Here is an 18,910-nt window from a genome sequence, read left to right as displayed (position 1 = left end):
TCTGCCTCTATATACACCATGTTCACTCTGTCATTCACGGCGAAGTCTTGTTTAGACATTTACATTTACATTTAATCATTTAGCAGACGCTTTTATCCAAAGTGACTTACAAAAAAGGGGAAAGTAATAGAAGCAACGAAACAGACAAGCCAACAACCTGTAAGAGCTGTAAGAAATCTCAGTTAATTAGCACAGTACACCATTTTTTTTTTATTATTTATTTATTTATTTATTTATTTATTTATTTATTTATTTATTTATTTATTTATTTATTTTTTATAGACATCTACAACAAAAACTCACGTACACAAAATACAGAACACTGGATTTTGATAGCTATGATAACAACCCATTAGGACTAAGGCTGATGCCCCAGCTGTTGTCGTTAATGCAGATTCAGTGGCCCAATGGGTTGGTTTTTTATGGCATTCTAGCTAAACGCGCAGCAATAGCCATCTACAACAAAAACTCACGTACGCAAAATACAGAACACTGGATTCTGATAGTTATGATAACTATGTAACATACCCGCCTGAAGGCACAAATCCGGATGAGAGACGTAGATATGATCCAGGAGTGTGCGCTTTTGGTCGTTGCTGTGTTGATCAGTAAGTGCTATTCTGTATTGGTCAAGTGCAATTGGAAAAGATGTGTCTTAAGATGTTTTTTAAAAATGGCTACAGACTCGGCAGCACGAATTGAGATCGGCAGGTCATTCCACCAGGTGGGAACGGTCCAGGAAAATGTCCGTGAGAGCGATTTCATGCCTCTTTGGGATGGAACCACGAGGCGCCGCTCGCTCGCAGAACGCAAGCTTCTGGAGGGTGTGTAAGTCTGAACAAGTGAGTTTAGGTATATTGGTGCAGAGCCAGTGGTTGTTTTGTAGGCGATAACTAGTGCCTTGAATTTGATGCGAGCAGCCATTGGCAACCAGTGCAGTTTGATGAAGAGAGGCGTAACATGCGCTCTCTTCGGCTCATTAAAGACCACTCTCGCCAGCATTACAATAGTCCAGTCTGGAGAGAACAAGAGCTTGAACCAGGAGTTGTGCAGCCTGTTCTTATAGGAAGGGTCTAATCTTTTTAATGTTGTATAAAGCAAATCTGCAGGGCTGTTGCAGTAATGTGGTCAGTGAAGTTTAACTGGTCATCAATCACAACTCCAAGGTTCCTGGCTGTCCTTGATGGAGATATGGTCGATGAACCAAGCTGAATGGAGAAATTTTGATGAAGTGCTGGGTTGGTTGAGAAAACAAGTAATTCTGTCTTTGCAAGATTGAGTTTAAGATGATGCCCTTTCATCCAGTCAGAAATGTCTGTCAGACAGGCAGCAATACGAACACTGACTGTAGGATCATCTGGTTGAAATGAGAAGTAGAGTTTAGAGTAACAAGAGTGTTTCCCTGCTTTCATGTCTCTTGTTCTTAGATTACTTGCACGTTCCATGAAATACCCTTTTGCCTGTCTCTCCTGTTTTGTTTGCCTGATTTGACTGATTACCTGTTAAGACCTCTTGCCTGTTTTTGGACTACGATTGTGGATTACCCTCTAAATAAATACTGCATTTGGATCCTACAATCTGTCTCAGAGCAGTTCAGTTACAGAAGACTTCGATGAGTGAACATGGTATATACAGAGGTAATGAGACAGAGGTGTAAACAGTAAGTGCTGATGAGTTCGGGCAAAGGATTATGGGTAATGTAGTCTTTGATGGAGAGACAGTCAGTGGAGTGCCCTCTGGTGGTAATCAGGGACACTCTCACTGGAGAATCGTGACAATTAAAGTCTTTTGTTCAATTATTCAAATAAAACACTCCACCATATGATCTCAAATTCTCCATTACACTGCATTGTTCGTCACATTCACAACACAGTGCCATCTAGTGGCTTTCTTGAGTAACAGGCACAATCAATGTATATCATTACAAGTCCAACCTAAAACTACACCAAAACCCATTCGATTTATGACTCTACACTTCATAAACATGAGTCACAAAAGCTCCTTGTTTCCACCAACAACACAACAATAATAAAAGCAATGCATACCTTACTGCAATAAAAATGTAGCAAGCAGTGTATTCAAAAAAAAAATTAAATAGTTGAAGTCGGCTGGTTGGCTGGTCTCACTCTCTCGAGTGAAATCTCTGAAGCTTTGTCCCAGTCCCAGTCACAGCCGCAGTGACGGCGATCACGTCACTGGTACTAGGCCCATTCATAATTGCACCCGTGGCCACATCTCTGTCTACGCTGTGAACTTGTCTCTTTGTCTTTGCCAATGACAAATCTTTAAACCACTTTCTTATATTAATAGCTTTGCTGTACAAAGCTGCCAAAATGTGATTCTGATATTCAGTGATTCATGCGATCAGCTACGCAAAGGAATTCGTTATAAGCAATACTGAATGCTTAACTTGTAATTTATACACAGTGAGGAAAATAAGTATTTGAACACCCTGCTATTTTGCAAGTTCTCCCACTTAGAAATCGTGGAGGGGTCTGAAATTGTCATCGTAGGTGCATATCCACTGTGAGAGACATAATCTAAAAAAAAAAAAATCCAGATATCACAATGTATGATTTTTTTAACTATTTATTTGTATGATGCAGCTCCAAATAAGTATTTGCACACCTGAGAAAATCAATGTTAATATTTGGTACAGTAGCATTTGTTTGCAATTAGAGAGGTCAAACTACGTTTCCTGTAGTTTTTCACCAGGTTTGCACACACTGCAGGAGGGATTTTGGATCATTGCCATTTTGGAAGACCCAGCCTCGACCCATCTTCAAATGGGTTGTTCCCCGAAATCTCGCAATACATGGCCCTGATCATCCTCTCCTTAATAAAGTGCAGTTGCCCTGTCCTATGTGCAGAATGCAGTTGCCCTGTCCTATGTCCCTATGTTCTTCTTCCTCCAAACAGATTTAGTAGAATTATGACCAAAAAGTTATATTTTGGTCTCATCTGACCACATGACTTTCTCCCATGACTCCTCTGGATCATCCAAATGGTCACTGGCAAACTTAAGATGGGCCTGGACATGTGCTGGTTTAAGCAGGGGAACCTTCCGTGCCATGATTTCAAACCACAACGTCTTAGTTTATTACCAACAGTATCCTTGGAAACGGTGGTCCCAGCTCTTTTCAGGTCATTGACCAGCTCCTCCCGTGTAGTTCAGGGCTGATTTTTCACCTTTCTTGGGATCATTGAGACCCCACGAGGTGTGATCTTGCATGGAGCCCCAGTCCGAGGGAGATTGACAGTCATGTTTAGCTTCCTCCATTTTCTAATGATTGCTCCAACAGCGGACCATTTTTCACCAAGCTGCTTGGGAATTTCCCCATAGCCCTTTCCAGCCTTGTGAAGGTGTACAATTTTGTCTCTAGTGTCTTTGGACAGCTCTTTGGTCTTGGCCATGTTAGTAGTTGGATTCTTACTGTTTGTATGGGGTGGACAGGTGTCTTTATGCAGCTAACGACCTTAAACTGCATCTAATTTAGGATAATAAATGGAGTGGAGGTGGGCATTTTAAAGGCAGACTAACAGGTCTTTGAGGGTCAGAACTCTAGTTGATGTACAGGTGTTCAAATACTTATTTGCAGCTGTATCATACAAATAAATTGTTAAAAATCATATATTGTGTAAAAAAAAATTTTAGATTATGTCTTTCACAGTGGACATGCACCTACGATGACAATTTCAATACTGACAACATGACAGTCAAAAATGACAATACTTATTTTCCTCACTGTATATATATGCAAAACAGCACCCAAAAAAAAGGTATGGGTGCTGTTTTGGGATGTTTTAACATACATTTATGAATATAATAATATTTCAAGTTGTGTTTTGTGTAATAATGCAATTTTCTGAATCATTTCGGAAGATAATAATAATAATAATAATAATAATAATAATAATAATAATAATAATAATAATAATAATAATAATAATAATAGATTTAATTTATAACGCACTTTTCATTCCGAAGAATCTCAAGTGCTACATGGAAAAATAATAAGTAAAGTAAAAGTAAAATATAGAATAATCAAAATAATAAACACATATAAGCCTTTCCAAACTGTTCCAGGCTCTGTACTGCTCTCAGCTCACTGGGAAGGCGGTTCCAAAGCCGTGGTCCAGCCGATCAGAAAGCCGCGGCCTCCCATGGTACGAAGCCTGGTGATGGGAACTAAAAGAAGCAGGTGGCCTGAAGATCTGAGGGTGCAGGTGGAGGATTTCAGAGTGATGAGTTCCTGTTGATATGGTGGTGCATGTCCGGTGATGCATTTATGTGTGAGCAGGAGGATTTTGTAGTCGATTCAGGCAACACATTCTCACACCCAACTCGTCACATATGGACGCTTGACCAGGACCCATTGTCGTCACTTTTCAACGAACTGGGCGTACCTTTATCGTCAATTTTCGACGCAATGGGTGCTCCATTCATTTCAATGAGAAACCTTTGGCGTCATACACAGACGCATTTAATTATTTGCGTTTGTAAAAGCAGACATGATTTTATTAATATTTAAAGGCTACTTTTATATTTTGGAGCAACTAACCCCACTCCTACCCTAAACCTACCCACATCTTAACAATATAAAACACATACCAGGCAAATAAATGTACAGTCACAAGTATTTATTGCAAAATCTGACCAAAACAGTATAAAAGTATTAGCTCATGTTGCATTCCAAGTCTTCTGAAGTCATCCGATGTGAAGTCCTTCATGTGAAGAACAGAGTTGATCTTGATGTTTTAATCGCTGAAATGATGATCCCGCTGCCCCGTGAACGAACTCATTCATATCTCATTCAAATAATTCAAAAGACTCCTGAGCATGACGCAATCGGTCACAAGACACACGAGAGCCAATGACATTTTACAATCAATGCTGACGTAATGACGCAATTGGTCACAAGACATACGAGAGCCAATGGAATTTCACTATGAAATCTGAAGTACGGGCGGCAATATTTGAAATTTGTTGTGTTCGTGATCTTCGGCGGATGGAGATGCTGATCGCTTTTGGGGATTTTCTTCATGCAAATCATCAATCATTTGGCCTCGGAAAATTTGGATTATTTAACTTTTTTGAAAAACTTGTGGATGCAGTCGTATGTTATATCCTGTGTTTTATATCATGTTCACACAAATGGGTAGGTTTAGGGATGGGGTGGGGTTGGGTTACATGTTAAAATGTGTCTAAATAGCATAAATAAAATAAATGTAAATGAAATCATGTTAAAATGTGTCTAAATAGCGTAAATAAAATAAATGTAAATGAAATTATGCTTGCTGATTTAATTGAGAAGCACACTCAAACATGTCATAATGGCAAAATTATAAACCAATAAATAATTTCAATAAATAAATCAAAAAATAAATTTCACCATGACGATAATATTCCCATTCCCAGTGCGTCTGTGTATGACGCCAAAGGTTTCTCATTGAAATGAATGGAGCACCCAGAGCGTCGAAAATTGACGATAAAGGTACGCCCAGCTCGTTGAAAAGTGACGACAAGGGGTCCTGGTCAAGCGTCCATATGTGACGAGTTGGGTGTGAGAATGTGTTGATTCAGGATGAAACCGGGAGCCAGTGCAGTGAGTTTAGATTGGGAGTTATTTGATCATATTTACGGACTCTCATAAGGACTCTGGCAGCACTGTTCTGGATGTATTGAAGCATCTGGATATTTCTGCCAGAAATATCAATAAAGACTCCAGCCTGGTGGAGATAAAGGCATCAACAAGTTTCTCTGCATCTAGAAAGGTTAGAAGGGGACTGAGTTTAGAGATGTTTCGAAGGTGGTGGAAGGAGGATTTGCAGATGTGTTTAATATGGTCAATGAAGGTCAGCTAGGGGGGTCAAACTGAACCCCTAGGTTTGTGACTGAGGAAGAGAAAGTGATGACCTGGCCATCAAAGATGAGCTGGGATAAGCCCCCACCCCCACCCCCCACCCTCCATATGTTGTCATGACTTATTGATTATATTGATGGATTAGATACAGCTTGTGTTGTTTCTGTTGTGTCCAGCAGTTTTTTATTCTAAGTATATTTCTGCCTCCAACTTTGTGGTTGATCCTCTTTTTTTATTTATTTTTATATTCATCATAAACAGTGTTTGGCCCCTGATTGCTTTGCAGATGTTTAAAGCCAGATGTCACAGTTAGATCAATCTTTGGATCACTGTATGTTCACAGCCCCTCAATAAATCCTTGATGGTTTCCTCACCCTGTCTCATTAGAATTGCAGAGAAACAAGACTTAATCAATACATGCTCCTGACATAAATGCCTTATATCTACGTTAGAGACGAGACAACTTGTTTAGCTTAGCTTTTTCTGCTCTTGTTTAGTCCAGCATAATTATTATGGTTGCTTTGTTGTGCTTTTACTTTTATAATCGATAAGACCTCATAATACTTAGACCTCATCATAATTTCATCATATGCAATAAAACTTTTTAAATTCTCAATGTCTTATCCACAGTGTTATAGTATCTCATATTCTCGTGTGTATAAACTGGTTGGAAGAAAATGATGTGGAGATTGTAATGAATTCAACAGGCAGCAGGATGATGTTTTACTGTCAGGCTGTGGATAAACATCCATCACGTCGTTCAGGCCTGTGAACAAAATGAATAATTCAGTTCTGAACTTATTCACATTTTAAAATGCTCAGTAAACTGCTACGTTTCCAGATATTCAGAGTTGCACCTCTCTCCATCTTTCTGTTATCTGAGAAAGTGTTGTTCTGGAAGAGGTGTGTTTCTCAAAAACAAATGTTTTGATTTCTGGTTTCTTTTGACAGTCTGCCACGCACCGCGTGCTCATTTGCATAAACTGTTGCTCTTGATGAGATAATCCTGAACCTGCGAGGGGAATCATCGTCTGGATCGCTAACATCATAATATCCTTGACTCGGTTTAGTCTGATTCTACCCTGTGACCGCGCCGTGTGAAATTACATCGACTTTGTAATTCCCGTCCAGGTTTCGCAGGCAGCATTGCTGGTTATCTTGATAATCAGTTAGTCCTCACTTCATTCATATAGAATAAAAAATAAATAAATTATACAACAAAACAGCTCTAATTTATCAGGAGGAAGCAAAAAGTTATTTGACAACTCATAAAAATTGTCATCCTCTTCAAAACCTGTCAGATATTCAACATTTTTATATATAAAATTGTTGATATATATATATATATATATATATATATATATATATATATATATATATATATATATATACACACAAAAAAAAAAACTAAGAATAAAAAACATTCACGATTTTTTTATATAAATTGTATAAATGTACACACATTTCTTTGAAATCTTCAAGGCTGACTTGATCTCCGCAGCACGCTCTCTTATCCCGCGGCCGCCTTCAATAACTGCAGGTCGATAAGAAATAGTCTTTGTGTAGTAATTCTGTTGTACGATGAGTTTTTATTTAAGCTATTCTTGTGTGACAGAAGACTACTACTCACTATCACCCAGCCATAAAAAAATACTAATAATTGTACAGATGAAATATTGGGCAATTTTCATATTAAGTCGTGACTCTAAAAATAGAGCTGAAATACTGTCCTGGGGAAAACGGGAAGTCTGGTCACCCTATATTTAATAAGAAATATATTTATAATTTTTTAAGAAATATCCCACCAAAGAAACACAGCCTCGAAAAAAAGTCCATGTATAGTATTAAAGTTTTAAGTTGTGCATGAAGGTCATTTTTTTATATATATATCAAGTCCAAAATCAAAAGCCTTGGTCAATATCATTAATCTTTCAGCTGGGTTCTGCAAAATCTTTGATCTTGTAGGATTTTTTTTCCCCTTTATGTTGTATCTCTGAAGCACAGTACAAAGTGAACAGTGAATGGAGAGACGAGAACAATGGAAATGATTTTGCTGAATGTTTCTGAAATCTTCTCAGAGGTGTTAGGTATGATAAGACTGACTTGCCGAACATCACTGAGCTGTGCGATGATTCGTGACTGTTAAAATTTTTGTGTTCCTGTAAAGGCATACTCAGCATCACAGTCTTCACCCAATCCTGCAGGCTCCAGCGGAAGACTAAAGCAAAACTGATGCAGAAATATTCCTCTGCATAATGTATCAACTCAAGGATAATTAACGTTTCCAGTCCCTCGGCATTTCCTTGTTGATTGCAACTTTGCACAAAAAAAAAGAAAAAGAAAGTGTCATGTCTAATTTAAGAGCATGAACTGGAGAGCAACATATAGTATAATGTCATATAAATATACAGTATGTACTATATGTGTATGTATAGTTGCATGCAATAGCATGTGAACCGCTTGCAGAATCTGTGAAAATCTGAATCATGTTAACAAAATTAGAGAAATGAATGGGGTAATTTTAATAGATGCATTTTAATAAACTTGTCTTGTGGATTATATGTAAACATCTTTTATGTCAAATATCTTATTCAGTGCAGTACTTAATAAAAAAAATACCATGCTTTTTGTATGATCACTCGTTAAAAAATTATTCACATTTTCACAGATTCTGCAAGCGGTTCACATAGGCTACTTGCATAAGAAAGCAAGATTTTATATTCTTGAGAAAGAAGTCTCTTGTGTCCAGTAAGAACAGTGACATTTTAAATGTCTTTACTGTTGCTTTTGATCAATTTAATGCACCCTTGCTGAATAAAACTCGATTTCTTAAATAAAAATCTTTTACTGACCGCAAACTTTTCAACTGTAGTGTATTCAATATACACAAACTTATAGATTTAGTGTATTAAATATTAAGACCGTAATGTTGCATAGTTTCACAGCAGTCAGGTCTCCACTGCTCAAGTATTGGAAGTTTTAACTTCTCACAAAGCTTCCTTCAGATTCTAATATTTGGAATGAGTGGGTGAACTTTATTTTTAATGAACGTTCAGCTCACATGTCCAAGACATTGCATGTTTGTTCACTTAATTTCACTGCGGAATCCTTTGTAGACAAGACAGGTCGACACTGGATTTGCAGACATTTTGAGATTAAAACACAATGCTGTGCCTTCTATATTGGATCCGACAGGAATGGTCCAACACACTAAACATGTGATTAAAACATGTTGTTATATGTGATAGTAGTGTTGCACAATATACCGGTACTAGAAAAGTATTGCAATACCCTGCTATTATAAACGGTACGATGTGGAATTTTATTAGTACCGGTACTTTAAGGAGGACAGCGCTAATATGAGCTGTATTTCTTAATTTGCTTCGCTGTGTGACAGCAGGTATCAGGACGTGTGCAGAGCTCTGCTTCCACTGTTCACTAAACATCTGAAGAAGAAGAGTTAAATATATACACGCAGCGCATGACAGAGAAAGTAACAGAAATATGCGCGCAAAATAAAAATAAAGTGTGGCACGGGACGTGCTTGCACTGCTGGACTCTGACCTAAAGCACACACACACACACACACACACCTTTCAGACAACATGCGATTGCGATTCAGTTCTTTCGCGGATTATTGTTTGGGTTTGAATGGTCAAACGTATCTAAAATGCACAGCCTGGCAAGTATTCAGGTAAACACAGTCAGATATGTCTTTACTGAACGTGTACACCTGAGTTAATAATATCCCTTGCAGGTATTAAGCCAGACCTAATATTATTATGATTAATGTTAATCAAACAACAATGAAACATTTTTACTAATAAAATAAAACAATGAATAATAAATTCTGTTGTCATTCAATTACATTTACTGGGGGGTTTTGTTGACCATGGTATCGATTTAGTATCGGTATCAAGGTATTTTAGTCTAGTATTCGAAGTCATCATTTTGGTATCGTGACAACACTGTGATAGTATTGCATCGTTACAGATCGTATTGATTATGTGTACGTGAATAGTGAGCCGTTGGAATAGCCAACATACGTCCCAATGACCTACAATGTCCAATAGGAAATACAGAAACAAACTGCAGTAGCAACCGTTTGTCCATAAAGGACAACTCCAGCTAATTTTTACGTTTAGCTATTATTTAGCCACTTAGGCATTGTTTAAATTCACCTATTTTAGACGGCTTGCTGTATCTTGCGCTGAAGTCACGTGGGAATGCCATTGTAGCCGTAAAAAAGGCAAATAGTCCAGTTGGGAAGAGCATTGTGTGTATGAAGAGGCTTTGCTCATCGGCTTGTCGGTTCTCCATATCGAACGTCTACAAAAGAAACGGTTTTCGATTATGTACTGCTGATCCGAGAACCGCTGCACGTTCAGTTTTTGATCGGGCTCACAAGTAAAGAAGTCGGTTTCAGACACAGGTGATACTTAATGGGATGGTGACACTCAGACGAAGGACAATGAAGGTGAAGACAAAGAAGGTGAAGACAAAGACGACGACGATGATGATGAAGACGAAGAGGGAATACAGATGAAGGCTTCTAGGCAGGACAGGTAGACAGTGAGGGGTTCGGTGCAAGACCAGACAATGGGAGTGAAGGTGAGCCGGGTTTATTTGGAGAGCGTGACAGTTCCCCCTCATCCACGGGCAGCTCCTGACGGCTGGGACGGGCGGCGAAGGGGTCTACCACGGCCCCGAGGAGCGGGTCGGTCAGGGGGGTCTTGGTGAAACTGAGTGAGAAGATTGGGGTCCAGCACGTCGTTCCTGGAGATCCAGCTCCGCTCCTCAGGACCGTAGTCCTCACAATTCACCAGGTATTCCATACGGGAACCCCGTCGCTGGAGTCGAGGATGGCTCACACCAGGTAGATTGATGGGTCCTCGTCGATGGTAGGAGGAGGAGGTACGGCACCATCACCAGGATCTGTGGGTGAAAAAGGGACAGGTTCAGTGAAATTGATAGTGAAATTTTGTAGATGGGTGGAAGGTGAAGGCGGTAGGTGAGTTCGTTCGGCTGCCTGTCTACCGTGAACGGTCCGATGTATCGGGGACTCAGCTTACGGCAAGGCAGCTGGAGATGGACGTCCCTCGACGATAGCCAGACCTTCTGGCCTGGCTGGTACCGCGGCGTGGGTCCGCGTTTTGCATCAGCGTGGTGCTTGTGTCTCCGGACTGCCTGCTGGAGTTGCCAGACCCTCTCGCTCTGCAGGAACCAGTAATCCACCGCTGGGACCTCCGAGGGCTCACCCGTTCAGGGGAAGAGCGGTGGTTGGTAGCCAAGGACACATTAGAACGGGGTGAGCTCTGTGGTGGACTGCTGGAGCGAATTCTTGGCATATTCAGCCCAGGGCAGATACTGGCTCCAGCTCTCCTGATTCTGGTGGTAGTATACCCTCAGGAATCTCTCGGGATGGTGCCCTTGGGATGATGGTAGGTTGTCATGAAATAGATCCGCAGATGGCTCCAGGGTCGCTCGGGGATCGGAAGAGGGACTCGCTTGCCCTTGGGAGTCTCCTAGGGGTGTTGGCAATGGCGCAGACTGAACAAACCGTGACAAATCGGGAGACGTCCCGAAGCATGGTGGGCCACCAGTAACGGTGGCGAAGAAGCGAAAGGGTCCTTCTCCTGCCTGGGTGTCCAGAGCCCGGTGAAGAATAAGCCATGTCCAAAAGGGGCAGGCTATGGCAAGGCGATGGTAGAGGCGCCCTTCTGGATCTCCCAGCGGAGGAGGCTGTTGGGCGTTCTCCTGTTGGATCTGCTCGTGGAGCGCCCACTGGATCTGGCTGACGACCATGGCTGGAGGAAGGATGGTTTCAAGGTTCTCTGGCTCAGGGTCGGCTTAGTGAAGAAGAGAAAGGGCATCCGCCCGGTTGTTCTGGTTCCCTGGACGGTACGTCCGCTTGAAATTGAATGTGGTAAAGAAGAGGGCCCAGCGGGCCTGACGATGATTCAGTCGTTTGACATCTCGAAGGTACTCAAGGTTTCGATGGTCGGTGATGACTTCAAATGGTATTCTGCTCCCTCCAGCCAGGGTCTCCATTCCGCCAGGGCGAGCTTGATTGCCAGGAGCTCCCAGTTCCTGATGTCGTAGTTCTGCTCTGGCGGGGATAGCTTCTTGGAGAAGAAGGCACATGGATGGAGTCGTGAGGGTGTCCCCTGCCGCTGAGACAGAACCGCTCCGACAAGGAGTCGACTTCGACGATAAACATAAGATGAGGATTGGGGTGGACCAGGATCGGAGCGGATTGGAAGGCGTTCTTCAGCTGGTGGAAGGCCTCCGTGGCCGATGGAGTCCAGGACAGAGACTTGGGCCGGTTCTGGAGCAGAGAGGTGGAAAACGCACACAGCAACAGGTCTGGGGGACAAAAAGTTCTGAGGAATAAAGTTCCTGTAGAACAAATTGTTCCGGATTAATTTGGGAAAAATGCGGCTATGAAGTTTTGGAGAAGTCAGAACATGTTACAATTGTGGAATATAATTTTTAATATAAAGAATGGGAAAGAATATTTTTAAACATTTAATGAAATGAAGTATAATGGATTATACTTTCACTCGAATGAGTTGCCTACTAATTTGGGTGCAAATTGCTTGAATGGCGTGTTTAATATTAATATCAATACTATTCTGAAAAACATAACAACAGAACAGTACAATGATAAGCTCACTTAAATGGGCGCTTTTACATTTGGCTATATAGAATCTTCAGCTATAAATTAGTGAAATCAGGCCTTTGAAATCAGGAAGGTGGTACAGAACCCCTCTAGCAAATAAAAATGTGTTTAAGAAGTAATTTCTCCCAAATTCCATTAAAATTCTCAACTCTGCAAGTGACTGATAATCGAATTGGGTGTGATATGAATTGTATGTTTATTGTTTATTTTATATTTATAATATATTGTTTATATATTTTTTATTTATTTATTTTGTATGCCTGTCTAATCATTACAGGTCCTTCTCAAAAAAATAGCATATTGAATAAAGTTCATTATTTTCCATAATGTAATGATAAAAATTTATCTTTCATATATTTAAGATTCATTGCACTCCAACTGAAATATTTCAGGTCTTTTATTGTTTTAATACTGATGATTTTGGCATACAGCTCATGAAAACCCAAAAATCTCAAACAGTTTGCATATCATGAAAAGGTTCTCTAAACGAGCTTTTTACCTAATCATCTGAATCAACTAATTAACTCTAAACACCTGCAAAAGATTCCTGAGGCTTTTAAAAACTCCCAGCCTGGTTCATTACTCAAAACCGCAATCATGGGTAAGACTGCCGACCTGACTGCTGTCCAGAAGGCCATCATTGACACCCTCAAGCGAGAGGGTAAGCCACAGAAAGAAATTTCTGAACGAATAGATTGTTCCCAGAGTGCTGTATCAAGGCACCTCAGTGGGAAGTCTGTGGGAAGGAAAAAGTGTGGCAAAAAACGCTGCACAACGAGAAGAGGTGACCGGACCCTGAGAAAGATTGTGGAGAAAGACCGATTCCAGACCTTGGGGGACCTGCGGAAGCAGTGGACTGAGTCTGGAGTAGAAACATCCAGAGCCACCGTGCACAGGCGTGTGCAGGAAATGGGCTACAGGTGCCGCATACCCCAGGTCAAGACACTTTGGGCTACAGAGAAGCAGCACTGGACTGTTGCTCAGTGGTCCAAAGTACTTTTTTTGGATGAAAGCTAATTTTGCATGTCATTCGGAAATCAAGGTGCCAGAGTCTGGAGGAAGACTGGGGAGAAGGAAATGCCAAAATGCCTGAAGTCCAGTGTCAAGTACCCACAGTCAGTGATGGTCTGGGGTGCCATGTCAGCTGCTGGTGTTGGTCCACTGTCTTTTATCAAGGGCAGGGTCAATGCAGCTAGCTATCAGGAGATTTTGGAGCACTTCATACTTCCATCTGCAGAAAAGCTTTATGGAGATGAAGATTTTGTTTTTCAGCACGACCTGGCACCTGCTCACAGTGCCAAAACCACTGGTAAATGGTTTACTGACCATGGTATTACTGTGCTCAATTGGCCTGCCAACTCTCCTGACCTGAACCCCATAGAGAATCTGTGGGATATTGTGAAGAGAAAGTTGAGAGACACAACACTCTGGATGAGCTTAAGGCCACTATCGAAGCATCCTGGGCCTCCATAACACCTCAGCAGTGCCACAGGCTGATCGCCTCCATGCCACGCCGCACTGAAGCAGTCATTTCTGCAAAAGGATTCCCGACCAAGTATTGAGTGCATAACTGAACATAATTATTTGAAGGTTGACGTTTTTGTATTAAAAACACTTTTCTTTTATTGGTCGGATGAAATATGTTAATTTTTTTGAGATTTTGGGTTTTTTGGGGTTTTCATGAGCTGTATGCCAAAATCATCAGTATTAAAACAATAAAAGACCTGAAATATTTCAGTTGGTGTGCAATGAATCTAAAATATATGAAAGTTTATTTTTTATCATTACATTATGGAAAATAATGAACTTTATCACAATATGCAAATTTTTTATGTAAAAAAAAATGTATGACCTGTATATGTTTTGGTGAGCCAAGGACACATTTCCACCACAGTGGACAATAAAGAGAGAAATTAAATTAAATATTGTCAGCTTCTCACTCGTGATAAATGAAATCTGTCTCCTGCAGCTGTGCTCAGTTCAGTTTTTAATTGTAACGTCTGTTCTCTGACTGAACTAAACTATTGGACCCACTTTATATTAGGTGGCCTTAACTACTATGTACTAACATTGTAATTAATCATTTGATACAATGCACTTATTGTGCACATACATATTTTTGCATTGTACTTACATTTTAAAAAATACCTGCATGTAATTAAGTCTGTAATTAATTTCTGTAGATACATTTGTAATTACACAGTTTGCACTTCCCTTACACCTAAACCTACCCTTAAACTTACCCATATCACCACACCTGTCTCTAACTCTACCCGTATCCCACCTCAATATCAGCAAAGGTGCTTTGCAATACAATTTGAACACAATAAGTACATTGTACTTATTTTTGATGTAAGTACATAGTACTTAAGGCCACCTAATATAAAGTGGGGCCAAATTATTTTTATTGCTATAAAACAATCAAAATGATACTGATACATATGGCATATGTTTATGATTTCATACAGCTATAGCTATAACGAAAAAACATTTACAAGTGTTGACATCATCCGGGAGAAAAGTCAGTAAATTCAACCTCAGATGCTGACATGGCATTAAACAAACTACTGTATGTTACTGCTACTATTACTATTGATTTGTAAAATTGTTTCTTTAGAACTTTCAGTGCATTTTAAGGAAATATATGGGCTCTCCAGACGAGAGCTTTGACATGCATCAAAATGACAGAGTGCCACTATTATGTGATTGTATTTTAGATATGTGAAGTTCAATTTTTCATTTTCTGACATAATACACAGACTGAGAAGTCATATTGCAAAAACCTTCAAAAACACAACAGTTTTCATTTATGGGCTACAGAATGTTATATAATCAAACAAATCATTGTCTCTTTTTTGCCTTTTTTGCCAGAAAACCGAGAACCAGTAGAATTTATATATATAAATTCTACTGGTTCTAGTAGCAGTAACATACAGTAGTTTTTTTAATGCCATGTCAGCATCTGAGGTTGAATTTACTGACTTTTCTCCCGGATGATGTCAACACTTGTAAATGTTTTTCCTTATAGCTATAGCTGTATGAAATCATAAACATATGCCATATGTATCAGTATAATTTTGTTTTGATGCCTTATATATATATGTCATACACCATTTCTTTACAATTGCACAATATACTGAATATAATGTATCAAAAGGTGATCTGCATTTCAGCATGCTGCTGTGGCATTTATAACAGTATATTGGAAGACATCATGTCACATTTTCATTTCTTCTGTTCTGACATGAGAGTGACTGCCAGCTTTAATTCCTGAAGAGAATTAGTCTCAAACATGTGCAGCATCTGAAACTAGAACAGTGAAGCACTTTGGCTCAAGCATCCTTCGGCTCTGTCAAATAACGCATTTTCTTCTTTTTTGGAGTCTGCTTTGAATCCAGTGATTAGTGTTGTCATGATATTTATATTGATATCTTATATTGATAAGAGAATCAAGTATTATTGTGAAATTTAGGATAATTACACTTACTTTACCTAGTAAAAATGCAGAACTGCAGAAATGCATGTAGATAGTTTTCATATGACCTCCACCTGGAGCTGAAATTGGCCATTAGTCTTTTTTTGTGCTAAGTACTGATGTGCTAATGTAGAAAAGAAAAAATATATATATTAAAAGACAAGAATCAGTATATGCCTTATTTATGATGCATACTATGTACAGACAAGCAGATAAACCCAGAATATAAATGCAGCTTACAGTTACTCGTTAAGTGTTTTTTCCATAGAAAATCATTATAAAGAAAACACTTAACCATTTAGCATGTTTTGTTCATATTGATCATATTGTTTACTTGTTTGTTTTTCTTCTTTTGAGATGGAAAATGAACAGGCCTGTAATGCAGTTCTATAGATATTTTGCCCTCCAGGTCTCCGTGCCAGTCACGTGACTGGAAACTATGAATAGTGAATAGATGCTCCCTATAAACAGTCATTTCAGTGAAACTGCTTGTGAAAGGTAGACTGTTTGTCATTATTTTCTTATTATTATATTTCTAAAAGAGGGTTTAAAGAGAAAGTAAGTAGAAAATGTTAATGTTATAATTAAAAAAGTTCTTGTTTTTGAATTTGGATAACACTTTAGTTTAGGGTCCAGTTATCACGAGTAACTATTTGTTTAGCAAACATATTTGTAGGATATTGGCTGTTTATTAGTACTTATAAAAAGAACATATTAATGCCTTATTCTACATTCCTATACCCAATACCTAAACGTAACTTACTTATTAGGCAGTAATTATGAGTTTGAGACAAAAGTCGGCAAATTTTGTCCGAGACAATATCACAAGTAAAACCCTAATCTAAAGAGTTCTTTAGATTAGATTGACCTCAAAATCATCCCACACCAAGATCTATTCTTTCCTAATTTTGCTGTTTTAATCATTATCTCCACACATATGCATGGACTCCAACGATTGCTTGTGGCATCATTTCATTTTTCTTTCGTTTTGTTGTTGTTTTCTCAGTTGTAAGAGTTTTAAGAATAGTTGAAGCTGAAGGCTGTTTAAAGCCGTTAAGATTCTGTTGACTGTGCTAGAGAGACAAATTGGAGTAATGTCCTGAAACTGTAACATTAGCAGTTTAATTTGAATAGAAATGCTTACTCTGCATATTGTTCATATAAACATGCAATGTAATGGTTAAAATAATAGTCATATTTAGGAAAGAATGGTTCACCCAAAAATACGTTGGCACAGATGTTCCTAGTCCGTATCCACACACATTGCATGGAGCCTGTTTCCTACCTCTCTCAACTGACCAGAAATAAAGTACTTGTTAAAGGAAGCATTATTATCCCTGCAGGCTTCCCTCAGAAAGACATTTCAATCTGCAATCCACATTGTGCTGGCTAATATTTTCTTCTGCATCCAACTAAACAAACGGAATGAGGGCAAAATGGGATTTCATTTGCATCTCAACATTTATGTTTTTAATGCATCCATAAGCCAAATAATGTAAATATTTATGAGTGTAGAGCTGTCCGGTGAGCTCAAGTTGAATTGTTTTGGATGCTACCTTTTTCTGTTAAAATCTGTTTTTCTTTTAGCTGCAAAAGTGTACTTCGAATTTGGCAGTTGTTTAATTGGTACTGGATGTACTATTGCTCATATTTGCATAACTCATGTTTGTTAGTAACATGAGTGATGGCTCAAATCATGCAACTTGTTTTGTAGAGTTGTGTTATTACTTCTATAAGTGATTAGAATTGTATTTACCACATGGGAGACTATAAATCCAATGTGAAATTCCATGCATTTGCATAGAAGAGACCCGAGACATATTTAGAGACTAGAATAGTACAGATATTTGGGTTGGCCCAGTAAGCAATCATCCAGACCTCCACAGCAACACACCTGAAACCATCCATATCACAATAGCATTTCTACTCTTTTTCACCATTACACCATTTACTGCAGAGATATGTCTTTTCTTTTCTTTTCTTTGCTTGGATTTGCTGTTATTGCACTGGAGACATGCTGATCCTACACCCGAGCTCGGTCAATAGATTGACTCCGGGGCCACAGGTGTAATTGACTTGATCAGCTACACATCTACAGGCTGACTAGAAACACTCCATTTTCTGTTAACATATAATGAATTGCTTTTCCATAGGCTCCATTTTCAATCCTTCATATTTCACATAATCACTCAGTTATTTAACCTTTTTCCCCCAGTTTTTAACCTTATTTCCCCATACACATGTAAATATAGATTAGATATCTTACAGACATGGCATTTCAAATCTGAGATTTTATACATGATGTTTAATGCTTATTCAAAAAGCCTCTCTCATGGGCTGACAAGACAAAAATAAAGCAATCAAAAAGCAATAAGCAATGCATTCAATTATAATCAGTAATAATGTCAGTGATGTATGAAGCACCACATAACAAAGCCTTATGGGGATTGAGGTTGTCTGCATTATTGATTGCTTGAAATAAATACAATTTAGGGAGGTTGTAGCTTAGGTGGACTCGACAAGTGGCCTGCTCACAACTGGTCATTGAATTGTCAGTCAATTCCTACAATCCCTTTATTTATAGGTCCCTGTCACAAAAACATAAACAAAATAAAAAAAATACTTTGGGTTTTCTTATCCAGTAGTATCTTCTTTCTTATAAATCTTGTTCAAAGTTAAGATATAATGGTCTCTCCTTTTTTTTTCGGCAGAAAACCTGCACGATGTACATGCTTCTGCTGATCTCAGTCAAGAAATTTGGAAGAATGCTGGTAAGCAAACCATATTAATTTCCATTGTACAGTATGTCCAAAACACACACACATACACACACACACACACACACACACACACACACACACACACACACACAAAGAGAGAGGGAGAGAG

The 18,910-nt window shown here is 39.0% G+C and overlaps 1 protein-coding gene across 2 annotated transcripts in view; it reads left to right on the top strand.

Moving 5' to 3' along the window:
* doc2b (double C2-like domains, beta) overlaps positions 1-18,910 on the top strand; it is a 288,545-nt gene that overhangs the window by 74,069 nt on the left and 195,566 nt on the right. For both annotated transcript variants that reach the window (XM_067437770.1, XM_067437769.1), the window contains exon 2: positions 18,733-18,792. In XM_067437770.1, coding sequence (XP_067293871.1) covers positions 18,733-18,792 — 60 coding nt within the window. The remainder of the gene's footprint in view (positions 1-18,732; positions 18,793-18,910) is intronic.

This window comes from Pseudorasbora parva, chromosome 3 (assembly GCF_024679245.1).
Source record: "Pseudorasbora parva isolate DD20220531a chromosome 3, ASM2467924v1, whole genome shotgun sequence".
Classification (NCBI taxonomy): domain Eukaryota; kingdom Metazoa; phylum Chordata; class Actinopteri; order Cypriniformes; family Gobionidae; genus Pseudorasbora; species Pseudorasbora parva.
The sequence above is the reverse complement of the archived record's forward strand: the minus strand, read 5'-3'. Positions and strand labels throughout refer to the sequence as shown.